The 19583-nt window shown below is 35.1% G+C and overlaps 1 protein-coding gene across 1 annotated transcript in view; it reads right to left on the bottom strand.

Annotated features, from left to right (window-relative positions):
- Positions 1-6261: 6261 nt before the first annotated feature.
- Positions 6262-19583, bottom strand: part of PCLO (piccolo presynaptic cytomatrix protein) — a 396812-nt gene continuing 383490 nt past the window's right edge. Inside the window, exons 23-25 of the mRNA XM_055590106.1 lie at positions 9122-9256; positions 8530-8675; positions 6262-6626 (exon numbers count right to left, since the gene is read on the bottom strand). Of these exons, the coding sequence (XP_055446081.1) occupies positions 6486-6626; positions 8530-8675; positions 9122-9256 (422 nt within the window). The 3' untranslated portion in view covers positions 6262-6485. The remainder of the gene's footprint in view (positions 6627-8529; positions 8676-9121; positions 9257-19583) is intronic.

Here is a 19583-nt window from a genome sequence, read left to right as displayed (position 1 = left end):
AGCTATGACCATCCTAGACAGCACATTAAAAAGCAGAGGCATTCCTTTGCCAACAAAGGTCCATCTAGTCAAAGCTATGGTTTTTCCAGTAGTCATGTAAGGAGGTTAGTTGGACTATAAAGAAAGCTGAGTGCCAAAGAACTGATGCTTTTGAACTGTGGTATTGGAGAAGACTCTTGAGAGTCCCTCGGACTGCAAGGAGATCCAACCAGTCCATCCTAAAGGAGATCAGTCCTGGGTGTTCATTGGTAGGACTGATTTTGAAGCTGAAGCCCCAATACTTTGGCCATCTGTGATGTGAACAGCTGACTCACTAGAAAAGACCCTGATGCTGGGAAAGATTGAAGGCGGGAGAAGAAGAGGATGACAGAGGATGAGATGGTTGGATGGCATCACTAACTCAATGGATGAGTTTGAGTAAGTTTCAGGAGTTGGTGATAGGGAGGCCTGGTGTGCTGCAGTCCATGGAGTCTCAAAGAGTCGGACACAACTGAGCAACTGAACTGAACTGATTGGCATTTATGTTAATTTTTTGTACGTGAAAATGGCAATTTGGCCTTACTTCTCTTTTAATTGCCATAGGCTTGTTAATTTTATTGATATGTTCAAAGCATCAAATTGTTGGAAAGTCATTTTTTACTGCATAATTAATGCAAATATTCCTTAATTTTTACAAATAAGATATAATATTAAATAAAATTAAAATAAAAGTTTATTTGGAGTTAGTTGAACAGAAATAAAAATTTCAACATTTTCCAATTATAGTTCTACTGTTACTTTTAATAGGGAACTTTTTTGGCTGAATTTTCTACAAAATTTGTAGACTATAGATTTTCAGCTCTTAAAAGCCTAGATAATTAATAGTCAAAAAGTCAAACTCATTAATCATATATCTAATTATAATCATTTAGACTTAGAATTATTTAAAAAAAGTTCCAAGATATATTTCATCCAAGAATACTCTAGTTTACCATAAATGTACTATATACTGCTGTTGATGTTAGTGAAAGGTTGAGAAGGATAGCACATTACATAAAAGTTGATCAATCAACTCAATGTATTCCTAAATTTAATTATTTTTATAGAGATAAATAGGAAGAAAAATAAAAGTAAAAATTCAAGTTCAGTAGATTTCCTATAATGTTTTAAGGTTAAAGAAATGATATAAAATGTCCTTAACATAGAAAGAAAGTTATCAAATATATAAGTCCACTCAAAGAGGGACCCACTGGCTCAAAAGGGTAAATTTAAGGCTTTATAAGAGTAACAAGTTCAAGGAATTAAAATGTATCAAATATGTTAAAAGTTCAATTTCTTGATCTGGGTGGTTGTTTTAAGAGTGTCTGATATGTATGGATGTGAGAGTTGGACTGTGAAGAAGGCTGAGCGCCGAAGAATTGATGCATTTGAACTGTGGTGTTGGAGAAGACTCTTGAGAGTCCCTTGGACTGCAAGGAGATCCAACCAGTCCATTCTGAAGGAGATCAGCCCTGGGATTTCTTTGGAAGGACTGATGCGAAAGCTGAAACTCCAGTACTTTGGCCACCTCATGTGAAGAGTTGACTCATTGGAAAAGACTCTGATGCTGGGAGGGATTGGGGGCAGGAGGAGAAGGGGACGACAGAGGATGAGATGGCTGGATGGCATCACTGACTCCATGGACATGAGTCTGAGTGAACTCTGCGAGTTGGTGACGGACAGGGAGGCCTGGTGTGCTGCGATTCATGGGGTCGCAAAGAGTCGGACATGACTGAGCAACTGATCTGATCTGATCTGATATGGTAATTTATTAAGTTACACATTTAATTCTGTTTTCTGTATTTGTGCTGTTTAAAACATACTTTTTAAACTGAGTGAATGAACTCATCAAATAATTTTCAGAAAAAATATTCCAGAAAGTTCTATTTCTATGTTAAGTATCAATATATCAAGTTGATAAAAACAGGCAGCCAAAGTTGATATTTTCAGTATTTATTAGTAAGGCTGAGGCCACAGCCTTTATACAGCACAATTTGCATAAGTTATCAAGATACATCTTGTATACAATCACAAAACCAAGACATATTTTTACATAGAGTAAAACTCAAGACAGATTTACAAGCATTTCTATACAATTCTCATGTATTTCAGTTCAATTTATATAACCTTTAGCCCAAGAATTTTTGTTGGTTCATTAGATTTTTTGAGAGATTTGGGTAGAACAGAAAAAAGAACACATTAGCAAATCACCAACACAGCATGCAACATGTAGTTAGAAACAAGACATATCTCCAAGTACTCTATTTTTTATTTTTAAACCAATTTTATTAGGTTTTTATCTTTTCAGACAAGAAACTTATTTCCTTTAACATCAGATGTGTTTTTGTTAGGATATCAGCACACACATTAATTGGTAGTGGGAGCACCTGAGCACATCACCAACAAATACACATACACAATCAAACAAGAATCATAGTCACATGCTGAATGCCACAGGGAATTAATATTTCAACTTCGTCTAGTATACCAAATGGATAGTTATGTACAGGGTAACGAATTAAGAAAATGCTCTCAATCTACCTATCAGAGAAGGAATCATTTGATTAAATGATTTTTATTTAAAGGGAGTCTTGAATAATAACAACAACATGGAACATACAGAAAACATCAATGTGTCATATTCAATGAGAATATCTGTTTCACTCATTCATTCTTGTGTCACATCAAAGGCAAGTTATTATTAAAGAGATAGCTCATAATTATTCATTGAGCTTTCTTTACCTTCCAGTTCAAGCTCAAAAAGAGGGGAAATCACTCTGTCACACATAGAGTTATAAACACATACATAGCTGTAGTTGGCTGCTTTTGGAATATTAGACATTGTAGCAATGAAAATAAGTTTTTAAAAATATTGTTAGTTATGATTTAAATAATAAAGTAAAAAAATACTATAAACATCTTTATGATATCTTAATGAAATGAAACACTGATCAAATCATTTCTAATAAATTGGGCACAATATAGTATATAATTTCATTTTACTTCACATCACCACCAACGTAGTTCACTACCTCTATCACCATGATCATCACAACCGTTCCTATAATAAGAATCAGTATCAGCTGGTTACCAGCTATAATATTCCCACAGTATGACTCTTTTAATGTGTGTGATCCATAAAATTAAATCCACTGATATGCTGAAAATATGCATTTATTAATGTGATTAATTACAATATAGGCAACATTAAGGAGCAAAGACAATCACTTCCCCTTAGTCTTGGATACTCTTCTTTTAAACTGAAATAATAAAGAGTTCAGAGTCACCAAAAGTCTCCTTAACCTTAAGTAAAACAGGGAAACACAAACTTCTTAGTATTATCTATGTCTGTAATGACCATTCTAGACATCCCTGTCTTGTGTAAAAATTCACTCTGTGCTTTTGCTTTACAGCTAAAGGTTTCTTGGGGACCAAATTTTAAACCAAGAAGCAACTTGTGTCTGATGACTCAATGAAATTGTGGGAAAAATTAAGATGCTCTTCAAGATAAAAGTGCTGTAATTGGATTGATCACATGTTATTTAGAGATTACAAACTTTGTCTCTATTAGGATAAAAAAAGCTAATCCCAATAAAATAAATGAAATAAAAAGTGGAAAATCATGTGCTGTGATATATACAAAAAAGTAAAAAACACCGAGCCCTATTTGCAATTAAAAAAGAAACAGTTTTGTTGTAAGAAGGGTAATCAATATCAGAAGAAATGCATTTGTATAAGGTTCAGTGTTGCATAGAATAATTCCAGTACAATGTAGGTGTTTGGTCAGCTGCAAACTTGGCACGCTTGGCAGGATCTTAGACTCTCTGAAGAGGGATGCTGGTGCACAAAAAGAAGCCCTGTCATGAACTCTCTTGATTGGCCTGGCCACATCACCAGTTCTGGAATAGAGGGTCACCTGTCATGGTAAGATTCCTACTCTCTCATGTCAAATAGCTACCAAGGTATGATCTTTGTTTTGGTGGCACCTCCTTTTGTGTATTTTAAAAGAAATGGCAACTGTAATGAAGTAAGCTAACTGGTCATGAACCTCTCATGTATACTTCTGGTGTAAGTGGCTGCAGAAGAGGACCCATGGGAGTGAGTCTCCTTTTAAGGACAAACAATAGAGCCTTTTTATGTCAGCGGGAGATCTTCCTGAACCCTTTCCTCCCCCAATTATGTGATGATTATAAGCTCCCTAAAGTGCTAAATTCTGCTGGAAATATCCATGGCAACCACCAGCAGATCTAGATGTCTCTAAAAATAAAATTCTAGCAATATCAAATCCTTAGTGATCCTCTCACCACATGCTCATTTTACAGCAATAATCAATGATAAAATTGCATTGTCAGGGGAGGGAGATTACAAAGTAGAGGGAAGAAAAGTGACTGTTACCTTTTCTAGACTGGAAAGGAGTGAATTTATATACCTCTATATATAATAAAGATATGTAACATGGAGTTTATTATAAATTATTTAATTTTTAATGTCTTAAATTTAATCAATGTCTGTCAGATTTCAAGTATGTTTTTCTTTAAAAATGAGAAAATTCAATATCTGACCAATATGTTTCTAGAAAATTTCTCTAATTCCACTAAAACCTCACCCTTGAATAAAGAAGCAGCTTTTAAACTCAGAATTCACAGAGAAGCAATTTATTTTTGTGGGTTTGGGAATAGTATAAGATCAGTATAATTTATTTAATTTATGATAACCCAATTTGTAAATTATTTTTATTAAGTTTTTAACATTAAAAAATTTTTTTAACCTTTTTTGGTTAAATGAAAGTTTATATAAGTTCATATTTTAAGAAAATTGGTTTTGGAGTTAATATACTGCTTTTATGCATGTCTTTGCTTACCATTGGTTTCAAAGATGCTTTTTCACATACAAAATTGGGGAAAAAACTGCATAATGCCTATTCCTCACTTATGTGTATAAAACTATATTTGGAAATGTGCTTTCATCTTTTCTCATAGATCACTTAGTTTGATCATCTCAACATCCCATTAGGAAGGTTAGGAATATGTAATTCTATTTTCCCACAAATAAGAAAACTGAGGAAAATTGAGTTTAAGTGACATGTGCACGGTGACAGTTAGTGGCAGAACGAAGGCCAGAAGCCAGGCTTTGAATCCCAGCTGAGTTCATCTCCTCTAAGTCCATGTAACTTCCTTGTTCATGTTGTTGGTTGATGGGGAAGAGGATGTTTCATTTTAATGACTTAGACATTGGTCCTTTTATTCTATATTATTAAAGTAGCTCAAAGAACACTTTCACCTTAATATAACATTGATTTTTCACATATTTTCCCAACACTGATGAACTTGATTACTGTGATACTGTCACTAAAAAGTAGGAAAATAGAGCACTAGGGAGAACTTGAATTTGGTGTCAGGGTTTTCATTTTACAATCAGTTAACATAGTAAGGAAAAAAGAAACTGTGGAAGAGCAGGAAATGACACCAATTAATCAATGTCACAGATTAGTATGATTTGTTTGCCAGAGGAAGAACTTTCTCCCTGTGCATTTATTACTTCAGAGAAAGAAAATATGTGGGATAGTACATTGATTTGCAACTTCACAAAGCACAAGTTATCATGCTTCCTAGAATATATCAATTTAATCTAGGTCCTTTGGTATGCAGATTGAAAATGTCTTGGATTAAGGGTTATTTATGGAGATTTTGATGTTTTCAACCAAGGTTTCAACAGTTTATGGGACAATATTCTTTTCCATTAGCCAGTCATGGCTTTACTTCTAGATACATGTAATTCCATTTCTACTTAGTATAATTTTCAGTATACATTATTTCAAATTATACAAATGTGCTTTTACAACATGAACTCCAAAAATGGTGTTGTTCACCCTTATAACATTTAGACACAGAGAAAACTTATACAACATGATCTAAAAGCTATAATTTCTAAATCTCTGGTCCTCCTTACTTCTTTCTAGTCTGGATACACACTGTAGGTGTATCTTATGTCAGAATCTCAAAACAGTTATCTGAGAAGATGAAGAAGAAAGACTTTTGAAAACTGAGATTTGTTACATCAGTTCCTTCCTTTCAACCAAGCTCTTCTGCATAAAGGATTACTTTTGCCTGCATTAGAAACCATATTAATCTTTAAGTCTCAGCCTTCAGTTCACTATAGCTCAACTCTACTCAAAAATGTTTTGCATTAAGTAATCAAAATTTCTCTCACTGTTTTTCGTGACAGCCACAAGAAATCCAAGGTTTCAGAACTTCTTTTTTTTTCTTGTCTTCAATATATGGACTTTTTCTTTTGAGTTTTTTTCTATGTTCCACAACCATACATTTGCAAAGGTTTCAGTATGCTTTTGCTTTTTGTTCCTCTTCTCATGATTACCCCTGAAAACAGCTTAGAACCAATAGTATTCAACTATAGTCATGATTAAGATTATTTAAAGCACTTTCTATACCCTGAGCAGACACATTTCTTCAGTGGGTTTGAGTAGGACTGACCAAAAGTTTGTGCCAGTTGACTATTCTTTTTCTGAGATCCACTTTGTCAAGCCAGATACAGGCTTCGCCAATCAAGGTCTTTTTCATAAACTTCCCTCCATTGGAAAAAAGTAAAATCTAGAAAAAAATAGTCAAAATTATATATCTATTTGTGTGTACATTTTCAATTTCTTTTATGGACATTTGCACATCAAAGAAGTAACACAGACAAGAAAGGGTGAGGGTGAGAGGAATTAGCAGACATCCTTGTAGGAGAACTAATAACTAAGATGACCTCAAAAGATCTGCATAATATTAATTAATTCATATCAACATTTCCCAAAGGCAGAGACCTATCCTGAAGGACAGAATTCTAGATAAGATATGTGTTATTAGCTAATTCTAACTCAGTTTATGCTTAAATTGATAGAAAGTTTCAGAAAAGAACTTTACTAGTTTATGAAAAACCAACTCAAATACAAAATTATTTGAGTGGTAAGTAAATAAGTAAGAGTTTACAAGGCAGATAGAACATAACATTGATTTTAAATACCATTTAATTTACTGGGGGTTTTACTATAGTAAGCTCTTCTAAAGTGGTTTCTTGTCATATGTAGAATTTACATTAGTTGAAATTCCATGGGATCTCAAACTCAATAATTTTTTTTTTTTTTTTTTAGGGATCAGTTGAAAGAAAGGTAGAGACAAGGTAGAGACAGCCATTAATCCTTGATAACTCTCTTACGCTCTCTCTTTCTTTTTGGAATCTCCTTCAGATAATTCATCTTTATTCCTGGCCAAAATTTACTTTTATGTTTCTGACTTCAAAATCTACTCTTCTATCTTTTCAAGCCTTTTATTTTGTGATTTCAAATTGCCTAATTATATATTTCATTTGGACCTGCCCTCATCAAATTTATCACATTTCAGACAAACTCATGATTTTTTTCTCCCTCTATCCCTTCTTTAACTACTCAGCCTCTGTGCCTGACACATCTGTTCACACAGACTTCAGAGTGTCTTTTAATCTTATTATTCCCTTTAACTCTGTCAGTTAATCCTCTCAATGCAGTTTTTGCTTTATAATATGTCTTACATTAGTCTCCAGCACAGGCCTTCATTTAAGTAACAAAACCATGGTCTTCTCTTCCCACATTTTTCATCATTACCCTCCCTCTTCTTTCTCCTTTCTCATTCCTTGTCTCTACATCTACCAAAGGCATACTATGTATAAGCATTGTGCTAGGCTGCAGAAGAGAGAGCAATGAAAATCAAGCTTTGCACCGGAGAAGTTGATAGTACAGAAACAGTGGCAGGTAAGTACAGAAATGGTTGCACAAAACTGGGAGTAATGGCCTAATAAGATAAGCAAAACATGTGAATAAGGTGTGATGAAGTATACCGCAGCCATCAGTAAAGAGATGACTTTACATTGAAAGATGTGGAATATTGCAAGAGATGGAGAGAAATGAAGAAGGGAGTACTGAAGGGGAGGAAAAATACAAGCAAACAATCCAAGAATTTGAAGATTCTGGTGTGACTGAAGTAAAGAGAGTGGAAAAGTATACAAAGAGATGAAATTAAATGGAATACAATTAAATTAAATAAATATAACTCACTTTAGAGGATTCTGAATGGGTCAGGCTAACAGTGAATCATTGGAGGGTCATCTAGTCAGTGTTTTTAAAAGATATCTCTGCCAGTAGTGTGATAAAATGAATTAAAAGCATAAGATAGTGATGGCAAGTAGGCCAGGTATAGTGCTGAAATGATTTGCATAATAAAGATGAAGACCCAAAGAGGATTAGTGGCAGTGAGTGTGAAAAAAAAATCTGTGTAAATGAAACTGAGTAGGTAGGATAGAGGCTAATTAGATGGAGTGAATGGGTTGTGGAATTTTCAAGGGCCCCTGGAAAGTTACCTCTAAAATTAACTTGTAAAATGTCACATAGTATATGATTGGCATATAAATATTGAATAATTAAATAGTAAATAAGTACAGTATAGGTGAACATTTAAAAATAGGAACGGTATGAGTTACCTGAAGAGAATGTCCAGCAGGACTTAGGCTGAATCTAAAAGTTTCATTGAATGAAGGCTCTCGATCATGTCTACATACTCTTGTTTTTTTCTTGATCACCTTTTTTTGGGTAGATATGTTCATCACATATAGTTTCACATATAAATCTGAAAATAAGAATTCAGCTTGTTAAGTGTCCACTAACAATACATTTATACAATTAGCATTATAATTGTATACTGAGAGCTTCCTTACATTTTACATAAAGCCAGTAGACTGTGAACAACTTGTTTCAGACAACATAGAGCAATTAAAATATACCTAATTAAAACACACCAATTTTCTTAGCAGTTTAAATGTTTACTTGTATAATAAATATATCACTCTAAGTCTGCATTGGAAAAAAAATCTAATTTTTAACCAGGAAAATATCAATTTGCTTTATATAAGATTAGATTTATAAGATTATAAATTAATTCTTATTTCATATTTTTTTTTCAGATATATTTGATACACAGTCCAAATTTTAGTTAGCATTTTCTAGGGCATTTAGTTCATTCTCCTAAGGAGTTCTTAGATACATTATATTGCTTATTATCATAAAATTAGATACCTGGTAAGTGATCAGGAGATTTAAATTTGTAGGTAATATTTCTACACTGTAGGATTTCAACTATTAGTTGTTCCCCATCTGTCTTCATTTCTTTCTTCAATGCAATCTTGATTTCTCCCATTACCTGAGTTTTAACTGGAACAATTTAATTAAAAAGTTAAGGAATATGTCATGTCATTTATTAACTGGTTCATTCAATAAGTTTTTTGTACATTCATTTTTTGAGTGTTAACCAAGAGCTCAACACCTTATCATATCCTATGGATACACAGATGAACAGAATACAGTCCAAGCCCTTAAGGAGTAGAAAGTCTCACAGGAAAACTAATAAATTATAAACTTAAAATGAGGTATGTTAAGTATAATGATAAGCTAGTAACATGAGAGGTATGGAGGAAATGCAAGTAGGTGTCACTCAACTGTAGATTTTAGGCCAAAAGAGGTAATAGATGAGACAATAGGAGACTGTAGAAAGATAGTCGTACATACAAATAATAGAATTCTAATTTATAGCAAACATTAAGTCAAGTGAAATACAAGAAGCTGTCTGCCAACAGTTGCTCACTACCTACAAGGCTTACAAAGGAACACTTGCTAACACAACTAAATGTTGTTGTATATTATATATACTTCCATTCTATTTTCTTTGTAAGAGAAGTGGCCAACAAGAATATATAGTAGTAAAATTGCACTAGGGAAAAATATGAGTGATTTAAATGAATTCAAGATATTCTTCTTCTAGTATTTATCTTGGATCTTTACATTAGTGAAGAAGCAATTCATGCTAGGTCAAACTCTATGTTGATTTCAATGGATATTCTCTCTTATATTGATTCACACATTTATTCACTTACTCATTCACCAACAAATATTTTATTTCCCACTCTACTTTGTGATAAGCACTCTGTTAGGAAGAATGGATACAATGGTAAGCCATCATACACATGCTTACTGGTTTTATGGTTTTTCAGTCTATTAGGAAGAAATACTTCAATGAAATAATTTCTTCAGTAAAGATACAATTAGAAAGAGAGAAGATGTTCTGATGTATAAAAGCATGGTTACGAGACAGCAAAAGAGACACTGATGTATAGAACAGTCTTTTGGACTCTGTGGGAGTGGGAGAGGGTGGGAAGATTTGGGAGAATGGCATTGAAACATGTATAATATCATGTATGAAACGAGTTGCCAGTCCAGGTTCGATGCATGATACTGGATGCTTGGGGCTAGTGCACTGGGACGACCCAGAGGGATGGTATGGGGAGGGAGGAGGGAGGAGGGTTCAGGATGGGGAACACATGTATACCTGTGGCAGATTCATTTTGATATTTGGCAAAACTAATACAATTTTGTAAAGTTTAAAAATAAAAATAAATTAAAAAAAAAAGCATGGTTACAATAAAGTCTAGGAAAGAACTTCATGAGCTGAAACCAGAAGAATAAGAAAGAATTAACTAGGTGATATGGATGGAGAAGAACATCCTAGAGAGAAGGAACAGTGTGTCCACAAAAGGCAACATCACTGGACCAAGGAACTAAATAAATATTCATGGGATTATAATACACTGTTAAGTGGTACTATGTTTAGAATTTGCATTTTATCTTTAGAACAATTGAAATCCAGTGAAGGTCTTTAACATGGATATAGATCATTTGTTCTCATATGTTTCAATCTCAGGCTTTCTTTATATTACAAAAAGAAAACACTGGTCCTCAAAGAACATTAAAGTTTCTAATTAAAAAGTAAAAGTATATATTTACAAATATTTATTCATTGGTTCCATTAAAATGACAAGAATATACCTGTAAGTAGGGATTTTAATGAAAAATAACCATAATTTAAAAAAACAGTGAGGCATGCCATTTTATTTTATTTTTTTTTCAAATTTCATCTGTACTTGGCTTAATAGCGGATGGCTGAATTCTCATACTTGTTTCTACATTAAATCCAGTTCAATATGTTGTATTAGTTGAAATATATGATGGTCTTACATATATACATAGTTGGAAAAGGAAGGAGTATTTTAGTATCCTTTTCAGATAACTGTGGAAAATCTTTGATACTACCAAAACATGAAAAGCAGTGTTTTTTTAAAAGATTAATGGAAATGTAGAATCTGAAACCATATCAATAAACTTTTTTTGTACTTTTACTTTAAAATACTATAGTCTATCTTGCACCTTGAATGAATCATTTAACTTTACCTGAATTGGTAACATCATACACTATTTATTTTGTAAAATAATGGTCTATTGAGTTATGTAGGTCTTCAAAAACTTGACACAATTCATACAATATTAAAAACACTTTTGTTAATATCACCACCCATATCATGAAAAAAGTCTGAATTATGAAAAGCTGTCAAGCTCAGGGAAGCAGATAAAAGTTTTTGAAAATTTCATTTTTACTTAAAAGTTGATTTTTGTCATTGACGACAACTACTGTCATTGTTTTCTTAAAGTGACAAACTCATTTTGTTAATTTTTTTAGAAAATGGCTGCTGAATGTACCATGGACTTTGTTAAGTGAATGCTGCCAAAAAATTTATTTTTCATTCAAATCTCAAGACAGAGAGCAAAACCTCATCAATCAGGGCAGAAACTTTTTCTGTAAAACAGTTATATTTCTTTCCTCCAAACCCATAATAAATCAGACAGAACTAATACTGCTCCATTCCTCAAACTGTAACTGAGATGGAGGGGAAAAAAAGAGTATTCTAAATGATAGGGAGGGAGTCAAGGACAACACCCCAACTATTTGAAGCTAATAGGAGCTGAAGTCAGAATTGATCACATCAATTAGCATGATGAAAGGAAAAAAACAAAACTAATTTTTCTGGAAAAAATTCATGGTTATGGGTGGTAGGTTCAGAAACTCCAACTTGCCAGCATATAAAATTTGTTGTTGTTTTCACTTTCTCACTTCTGAAGAAAGGTGGAATTAAAAACTTGTTAACTAACATTCTCAAATCATCACATTGCCTATTTTTTTCTTGGAAGGTTAAATTCACATGCTCCATAGTGTGATACTTGTGAAGCTCTTGTTAAGTTTTTCCTACTCAAAGACGGTTCCAGCTTGTTCTTTACTGTTTCTACTAAAAGTAAAAAAGAGACATGTCTACTGAGGTGGTCTCAAAGGATGCATGCATTAATTATGAGTTATCACTATCAATCATGCTTATCCTTTTATAGCTACAAAATGCCTTTGTCATTGAAATCAAATGCATGGATGACAAAAACCTCTGTGTCCACTCTCTCCACAGGTTGGGGGAGATTGATGGATGGGAGGGACAGTAATGCCAGATCATCTTGAGCCTTTGAACCAAAGGAGAGAGACAACACACACACAGAGGACATGTGAGGGTGTTTTGTAATCTTGTTTGGAATAGAGAGCAAAGTAGCAATAAAAATGTCTTTGACCAGCCTCCAGGTCTCTTAGTTTCCCAAAACTTCCATTTTAGCTGTATTAATAAAATAGAAATTAATCCTACTCCAGAGAAGATATTTATAATACAACATGGCACATAGTTCTGATTAAGAGTAGAAAGAACATTGTCTTTTCTCCACTGTATATTCTTGGCTCCATTGCTGTAGATGAACTGATTGTAGGTGTGTGGGTTTATTTTTGGGCTCTCTATTCGTTCCATTTATCTGAATATCTGTTTTGGTACCAATACTATGCTGTTTTGATTACTGTAGCTTTGTAATATTGTCTGATGTCGAGGAGGGTTATGCCTCTAGCTTTGTTCTTTTTCCTCAGGATTGCTTTGGCAATTCTGAGTGTTTTATGGTTCCATATAAATTTGGGATTATTTGCTCTAGCTCTGTGAAAAATGTCATGGGTAATTTGATAGAGATCACATTAAATCAGTAGATTGCTTTGGGCAACATTATCATTTTAACAATATTAATTCATCCAATCCAAGAGCATGGAATATTTTTCTATTTCTTTGAATTATCTTCAATTTCCTTTATTACTGTTTTATAGTTCTTAGCGTATAAGCCTTTAATCTCCTTGAACAGGTTTATTCTACTTTAAAAGGGATTTTTTTTAACTTTCTCTTTCTGATATTCATTGCTAGTGTAAAAAAATGCAACAGATTTCTGTATGTTAATCTTGTATCTTGCTATCGTGCTGAATTCATTTATCAGTTCGAGTAGTTTTTGTGTGGAGTGCTGCTGGGAAAGCGGGACAGCCACATGTAAATCGACCAGGTTGGAACACACCCCCACACCATACACAAAAATAAACTCAAAATACACCATACAACTCCTACAAAAAAACACAGGCAAAACATTTTCTGACATAAATAACATTAATGTTTACTTAGGACAGCGTCCCAAGGCAATAGAAATAAAAGTAAAAATAAGCAAATGAGACCTAATCATACTTACAAGCTTTTGCACAGCAAATGAAACCATAAACAAAATTAAAAGACAATCTATGGACTGGGAGAAAATATTTGCAAATGATGCAACTGACAAAGGTTTAGTTTCCAAAAAATACAAATAGCTCATACAACTCAATAACAACAACAACAACAAAAGCCCAAAACAGCCCAATAAAAAAGTGAGTAGAAGACATAAGTAGACATTTCTCCAAAGAAGACATACAGACGGTGAACAGATACATTTGCCAAAGTAAAAACAACACCCAGCTGTGGATGCGACTGGTGATGGAAGTAAGTCCAATGCTATAAAGAACAGTATTGCATAGGAACCTGAAATGTTAGGTCCATGAATCAAGGCAAATTGGAAGTGGTGAAACAGGAGATATCAAGAGTGAACATAGACATTTTAGGAATCAGTGAACTAAAATGGACTGGAATGGGTGAATTTAACTTAGACCATTATATCTACTACTATGGGTAAGAATCCCTTAGAAGAAATGGAGTAGCCCTCAAAGTCAATGAAAGAATCTGAAATGCAGTACTTGGGTGCAATTTCAAAAACAACAGAATGATCTCTGCTCGTTTTCAAGGCAAACCCTTCAATATCACAGTAATCCAAATCTATGCCCCGACCAGTAATGCTGAAGAAGCTGAAGGTGAAGAGTTCTATGAGGACCTACAAGACTTTCTAGAACTAACAACCAATAAAGATGTCCTTTTCATTATAGGGGACTGGAATGCAAAGTAGGAAGTCAAGAGATACCTGGAGTAACAGGCGAATTTGGCCTTGGAGTACAAAATGAAGCAGGGCAAAGGCTAACAGAGTTTTGCCAAGAGATTACACTGATCATAGCAAACACCCTCTTCCAACAACACAAGAGATGACTCTACACATGGACATCACCAGATGGTCAATACCAAAATCAGACTGATTATATTCTTTGCAGCCAAAGATGAAGAAGCTCTATGCAGTCAGCAAAAACAAGGTCAGGAGCTGACTGTGGCTTAGATCATGAACTCCTTATTGCTGAATTCAGATTTAAATTGAAGAAACTAGGGGAAACCAATAGACCATTCAGGTATGACCTAAATCAAATCCCTTACGATTATAAGTGACAAATAAATTTAAGGAGTTACATCTGATAGAGTGCCTGAAGAACTATGGATGGAATTTCGTGACATTGTACAGGAGGCAGTGATCAAAAAGATACCCAGGAAAAAGTAAGGCAATAAGGCAAAATGGTTGTCCGAGGAGGCAAATTACAAATAGCTGAGAAAGGAGAAGTGAAAGGCAAAGGAGAAAAGGAAAGATATACCCATCTGAATGCAGATTTCCAAAGAATAGCTAGGAGAGATAAGAAAGCCTTCTTCAGTGATCAATGCAAAGAAATAGAGGGAAACAATAGAATGGGAAAAACTAGAGATTGCTTCAAGAAAATTAGAGATACCAAGGGAACATTTCATGCAAAGATGGGTATAATAAAGGACAGAAATGGTATGGACCTAACAGAAGCAGAAGATCTTAAGAAAAGGTGGCAGGAATACACAGAAGAACTGTACAAAAAAGATCTTCATGACCAAGATAATCACGATGGTGTAGAGCCAGACATCCTGGAATGTGAAGTCAAGTGGGCCTTAGAAAGCATCACTCCGAACAAAGCTAGTGGAGGTGATGGAATTCCAGTTGAGCTTTTTCAAATCCTGAAAGTTGATGCTGTGAAAGTGCTGCACTCAATATGCCAGCAAATTTGGAAAACTCAGCAGTGTCCATAGGACTGGAAAAGGTCAGTTTTCATTCCAATCCCAAAGAAAGGCAATGCCAAAGAATGCTCAAACTACCACACAATTGCACTCATCTCACATGCTAGTAAGGAGAAGGCAGTGGCACCCCACTCCAGTACTCTTGCCTGGAAAATCCCATGGATGGAGGAGCCTGGTAGGCTGCAGTCCATGGGGTCGCTAAGAGTCGGACACAACTGAGCGACTTCACTTTCACTTTTCACTTTCCTGCATTGGAGAAGGAAATGGCAACCCACTCCAGTGTTCTTGCCTGGAGAATCCCAGGGACGGGGGAGCCTGGTTGGCCGCTGTCTATGGGGTCGCACAGAGTCGGACACGACTGAAGCGACTTAGCAGCAGGATCAGCACACACTAGTAAAGTAATGCTCAAAATTCTCAAAGCCAGGCTTCAGCAATACGTGAACTGTGAGCTTCCAGAAGTTCAAGCTGGATTTAGAAAAGCCAGAGGAACCAGAGATCAAATTGCCAACATCCATTGGATCATTAAAAAAGCAAGATAAAAACATCTACTTCTGCTTTATTGACTACGCCAAAGCCTTTGACTGTGTGGATCACAACAAACTGTGGAGAATTCTTAAAGAGATGGGAATACCAGATCACCTTACCTACCTCCTGAGAAATCTGTATGCAGGTCAGGAAGCAACAGTTAGAACTGGACATGGAACAACAGACTGTTTCCAAACCAGGAAAGGAGCACGTCAAGGCTGTTTATTGTCACCTTGCTTATTTAACTTCTATGCAGGGTATATCATACCAAATGCCAGCTAGATGAAGTACAAGTTGGAATCAAGATTACTGGGAGAAATATCAATATGCTCAGATATGCAGATGACACCACCCTTATGGCAGAAAGTGAAGAACTAAATAGTTACTTGATAAAAGTGAAAGAGGAGAGTGAAAAATTTGTCTTAAAACACAACATTCAGAAAACTAAGATCATGGCGTCTGGTCCCATCACTTCATGTCAGATAGAGGGGGAAACAATGGAGACAGTGACAGCCTTTATTTTTTTGGGCTCCAAAATCACTGCAGATGGTGACTGAAGCCATGAAATTAAAAGATGTTTGCTCCTTGGAAGAAAAGCTATGGCCAACCTAGACAGCATATTATAAAGCAGAGACATTACTTTGTCAACAAGGTCTGGCTAGTCAAAGCTATGGTTTTTCCCGTAGTCATGTATGGATGTGAGAGTTGGACGATAAAGAAAGCTGAGTGCTGAAGAATTCATGCTTTTGAATTCTTGTTGGAAAAGACTCCTGAGAGTCCCTTGGAGTGCAAGGATATCAAACCGGTCAATCCTAAAGGAAATCAGTCCTGAATACTCATCGGAAGGACTGATGCTGAAGCTAAAACTCCAATACTTTGGCCACCTGATGCGAAGAACTGACTCACTGGAAGAGACCTTGATCCTGGAAAAGACTGAAGGCAGGAGGAGAAGGGGATGACAAAGGATGAGATGGTTGGATGGCATCACTGACTTGATGGACATTAGTTTGAGTAAGCTCTGGGAGATGGTGATAGACAGGGAAGCCTGGTGTGCTGCAGTCCATGAAATCGCAAAGAGTAGGACATGACTGAGTAACTGAACTTAACTGAATAGACACAGGAAAAGATGCTCAACACTGCTTGCTAATTATTTAAGAAATGCAAATCAGAAGTACACTGAACAGAAAGGCCACTATTAAAATGTCAACAAATAACAAATACTGGAGAAAGTGCAAAGAAAAGAAAACCCTTCTACTTTGTTGATAGGAATGTAAACTGGTACGGCCACTATGAAAGCAGTACAGAGGTTCCTCAAAAAACTAACAATAGAGTTACTGTATGATATGGTAATCCCATTCCTGGGCTTATCTGTGGACAAATTACGATTCAAAAAGATACATACACTCCAATGTTCATATCAGTGCTATTTACAATAGCCAAAAGACATGGAAACAACTTATATGTCCATGGACAGAAGAATAGATAAAGAAGATGTGATCAATATATATATAATGGAGTATTACTCAGTCATGAAAAGAATGAAATAATGCCCCTTGCAGCAACACAATGGACCTAGAGATTATTATATGAAATAAAGTCAGAATGAGAAAGGCAATTACCATATGATATCACTTATTTGCAGAATTTAAAATATGACACAAATGAGCTTATTTATGAAACACAAACAGACTCATAGATATAGAGAGATGACTTGTAGTTGCCAGAGGGGAGGGGTCTGGGAGGGGAATGGATTGGGATTAGCAGATGCACCCTATTATATATGAAAGAATAAACAAGGTCTTACCATATAGCTTAAGGAATTATACTCAATAACCTGTAATAAAACATAAGGGCTTCCCAGGTGACTCAGTGGTAAAGAATCTGCCTGCCAAGCAGGAGATGCAGGTTCTATCCCTGGGTTGAGAAGAACCCCTGGAGAAAAAAATGGCAACCCACTCTAGAATTCTTGCCTGGGAAATCCCTAGAGAGAGAAGCCTGGTGGGCTTCCGTCCATGGGGTCACAAAAGACTTGGACACAACTTAGAGATTAAACAACAACAATAAACCGTAATGGAAAATAATATGAAAAAGAAATATGTATATACAACTATAAATATACATGTATATGATTTTTGCTATACACCAGAAACTAACACAACATGCAAATCAACAATATTTCAACTAAAAAAAAAAAGGAATAGAAGGAAGAGGGATATGGAGGGCATAGTTAAAAAATGAGATGACAAAATGATAGGTGGGGTGAAAACGGGGATGCTGCTACTGCTGCTGCTAAGTCGCTTCAGTCGTGTCCGACTCTGTGCGACCCCATAGATGGCAGCCCACCAGGCTCCCCCATCCCCGGGATTCTCGAGGCAAAAACACTGGAGTGGGTTGCCATTTCCTTCTCCAATGGGTGAAAATGAAAAGTGAAAGTGAAGTCACTCAGTTGTGCCCGACTCTTAGCAACCCCATGGACTGCAGCCTACCAGGCTCCTCTGTCCATGGGATTTTCCAGGCAAGAGTACTGGAGTGGGGTGCCATTTCCTTCTCCAGAAAATGGGGATAAGAGAGGTAAATGCAAATAATCCCATTTAAAAGCTGTTAATACATTAGACACATCCTGGGAACAAAATGAAGTAAGATAGAAATCAATCCTATTGTCACAGAATGAAGAAAGGCTTAGGATGATACAGAGAAAAATAAAGAGTAAAGAAGTTTCAAAATAATGATGGATATGTTAGAACCACAAAATATGATCTGTTATAATTAATTGCTCCAGAAAAAAAGTAAAAACTAAATTCAAGAGAACTGAAAATATGATCTATTTAAAACCTGTGGTGGATTCATTTTGATATTTGGCAAAACTAATACAGTTATGTAAAGTTTAAAAATAAAATAAAATTAAAAAAATATATAAATGTATTTACCTAAAACAATAGAAGAGTGAACATCTGGGTCAAAAGACTATTGTGTATTCCTGGAGATCGTAAGTTCATATACTGATATATCCAACTTAAGCTACTTCAAGTATACTGAAAGTGTTTTTAAAAATCCAGGGGAAAAACTAAGTTCCCACAAAATGTAACAGACTGCTTTCCTAAAATATTTCAAAGATTGTGTAAAGGATATAAACCTGTAATAATGAGTGAAAGAAAAAGAGATTAAAGAGAGAGGAAGAAAGGGAATGAATGGAAAATTTAAAGAAATCCAGGAGACCAATACATAATTGAAGAGGAAAAGTGGAAGAAAGTATAAAAGTATCGATTTCCTTTGTGAAGAGAGTTAATACAATTAAAATTTGAAATGTAGTATTAAAATACATAATTACTGTCTTAGCATTTTCTGGTGCTGGGAAATCTGGTCAACCACTTGTAAAAGAATGAAACTAGAACACTTTCTAACACCATACACAAAAATAAACTCAAAATGGATTAAAGATCTCAACGTAAGACCAGAAACTATAAAACTCCTAGAGGAGAACATAGGCAAAACACTCTCTGACATACATCACAGCAGGATCCTCTATGACCCACCTCCCAGAATATTGGAAATAAAAGCAAAAATAAACAAATGGGACCTAATTAACCTTAAAAGCTTCTGCACATCAAAGGAAACTATTAGCAAGGTGAAAAGACAGCCTTCAGAATGGGAGAAGATAATAGCAAATGAAGCAACTGACAAACAACTAATCTCACAAATATACAAGCAACTCCTACAGCTCAACTCCAGAAAAATAAATGACCCAATCAAAAAATGGGCCAAAGAACTAAATAGACATTTCTCCA

This window comes from Bubalus kerabau, chromosome 8 (assembly GCF_029407905.1).
Source record: "Bubalus kerabau isolate K-KA32 ecotype Philippines breed swamp buffalo chromosome 8, PCC_UOA_SB_1v2, whole genome shotgun sequence".
Lineage (NCBI taxonomy): Eukaryota > Metazoa > Chordata > Mammalia > Artiodactyla > Bovidae > Bubalus > Bubalus kerabau.
The sequence above is the reverse complement of the archived record's forward strand: the minus strand, read 5'-3'. Positions and strand labels throughout refer to the sequence as shown.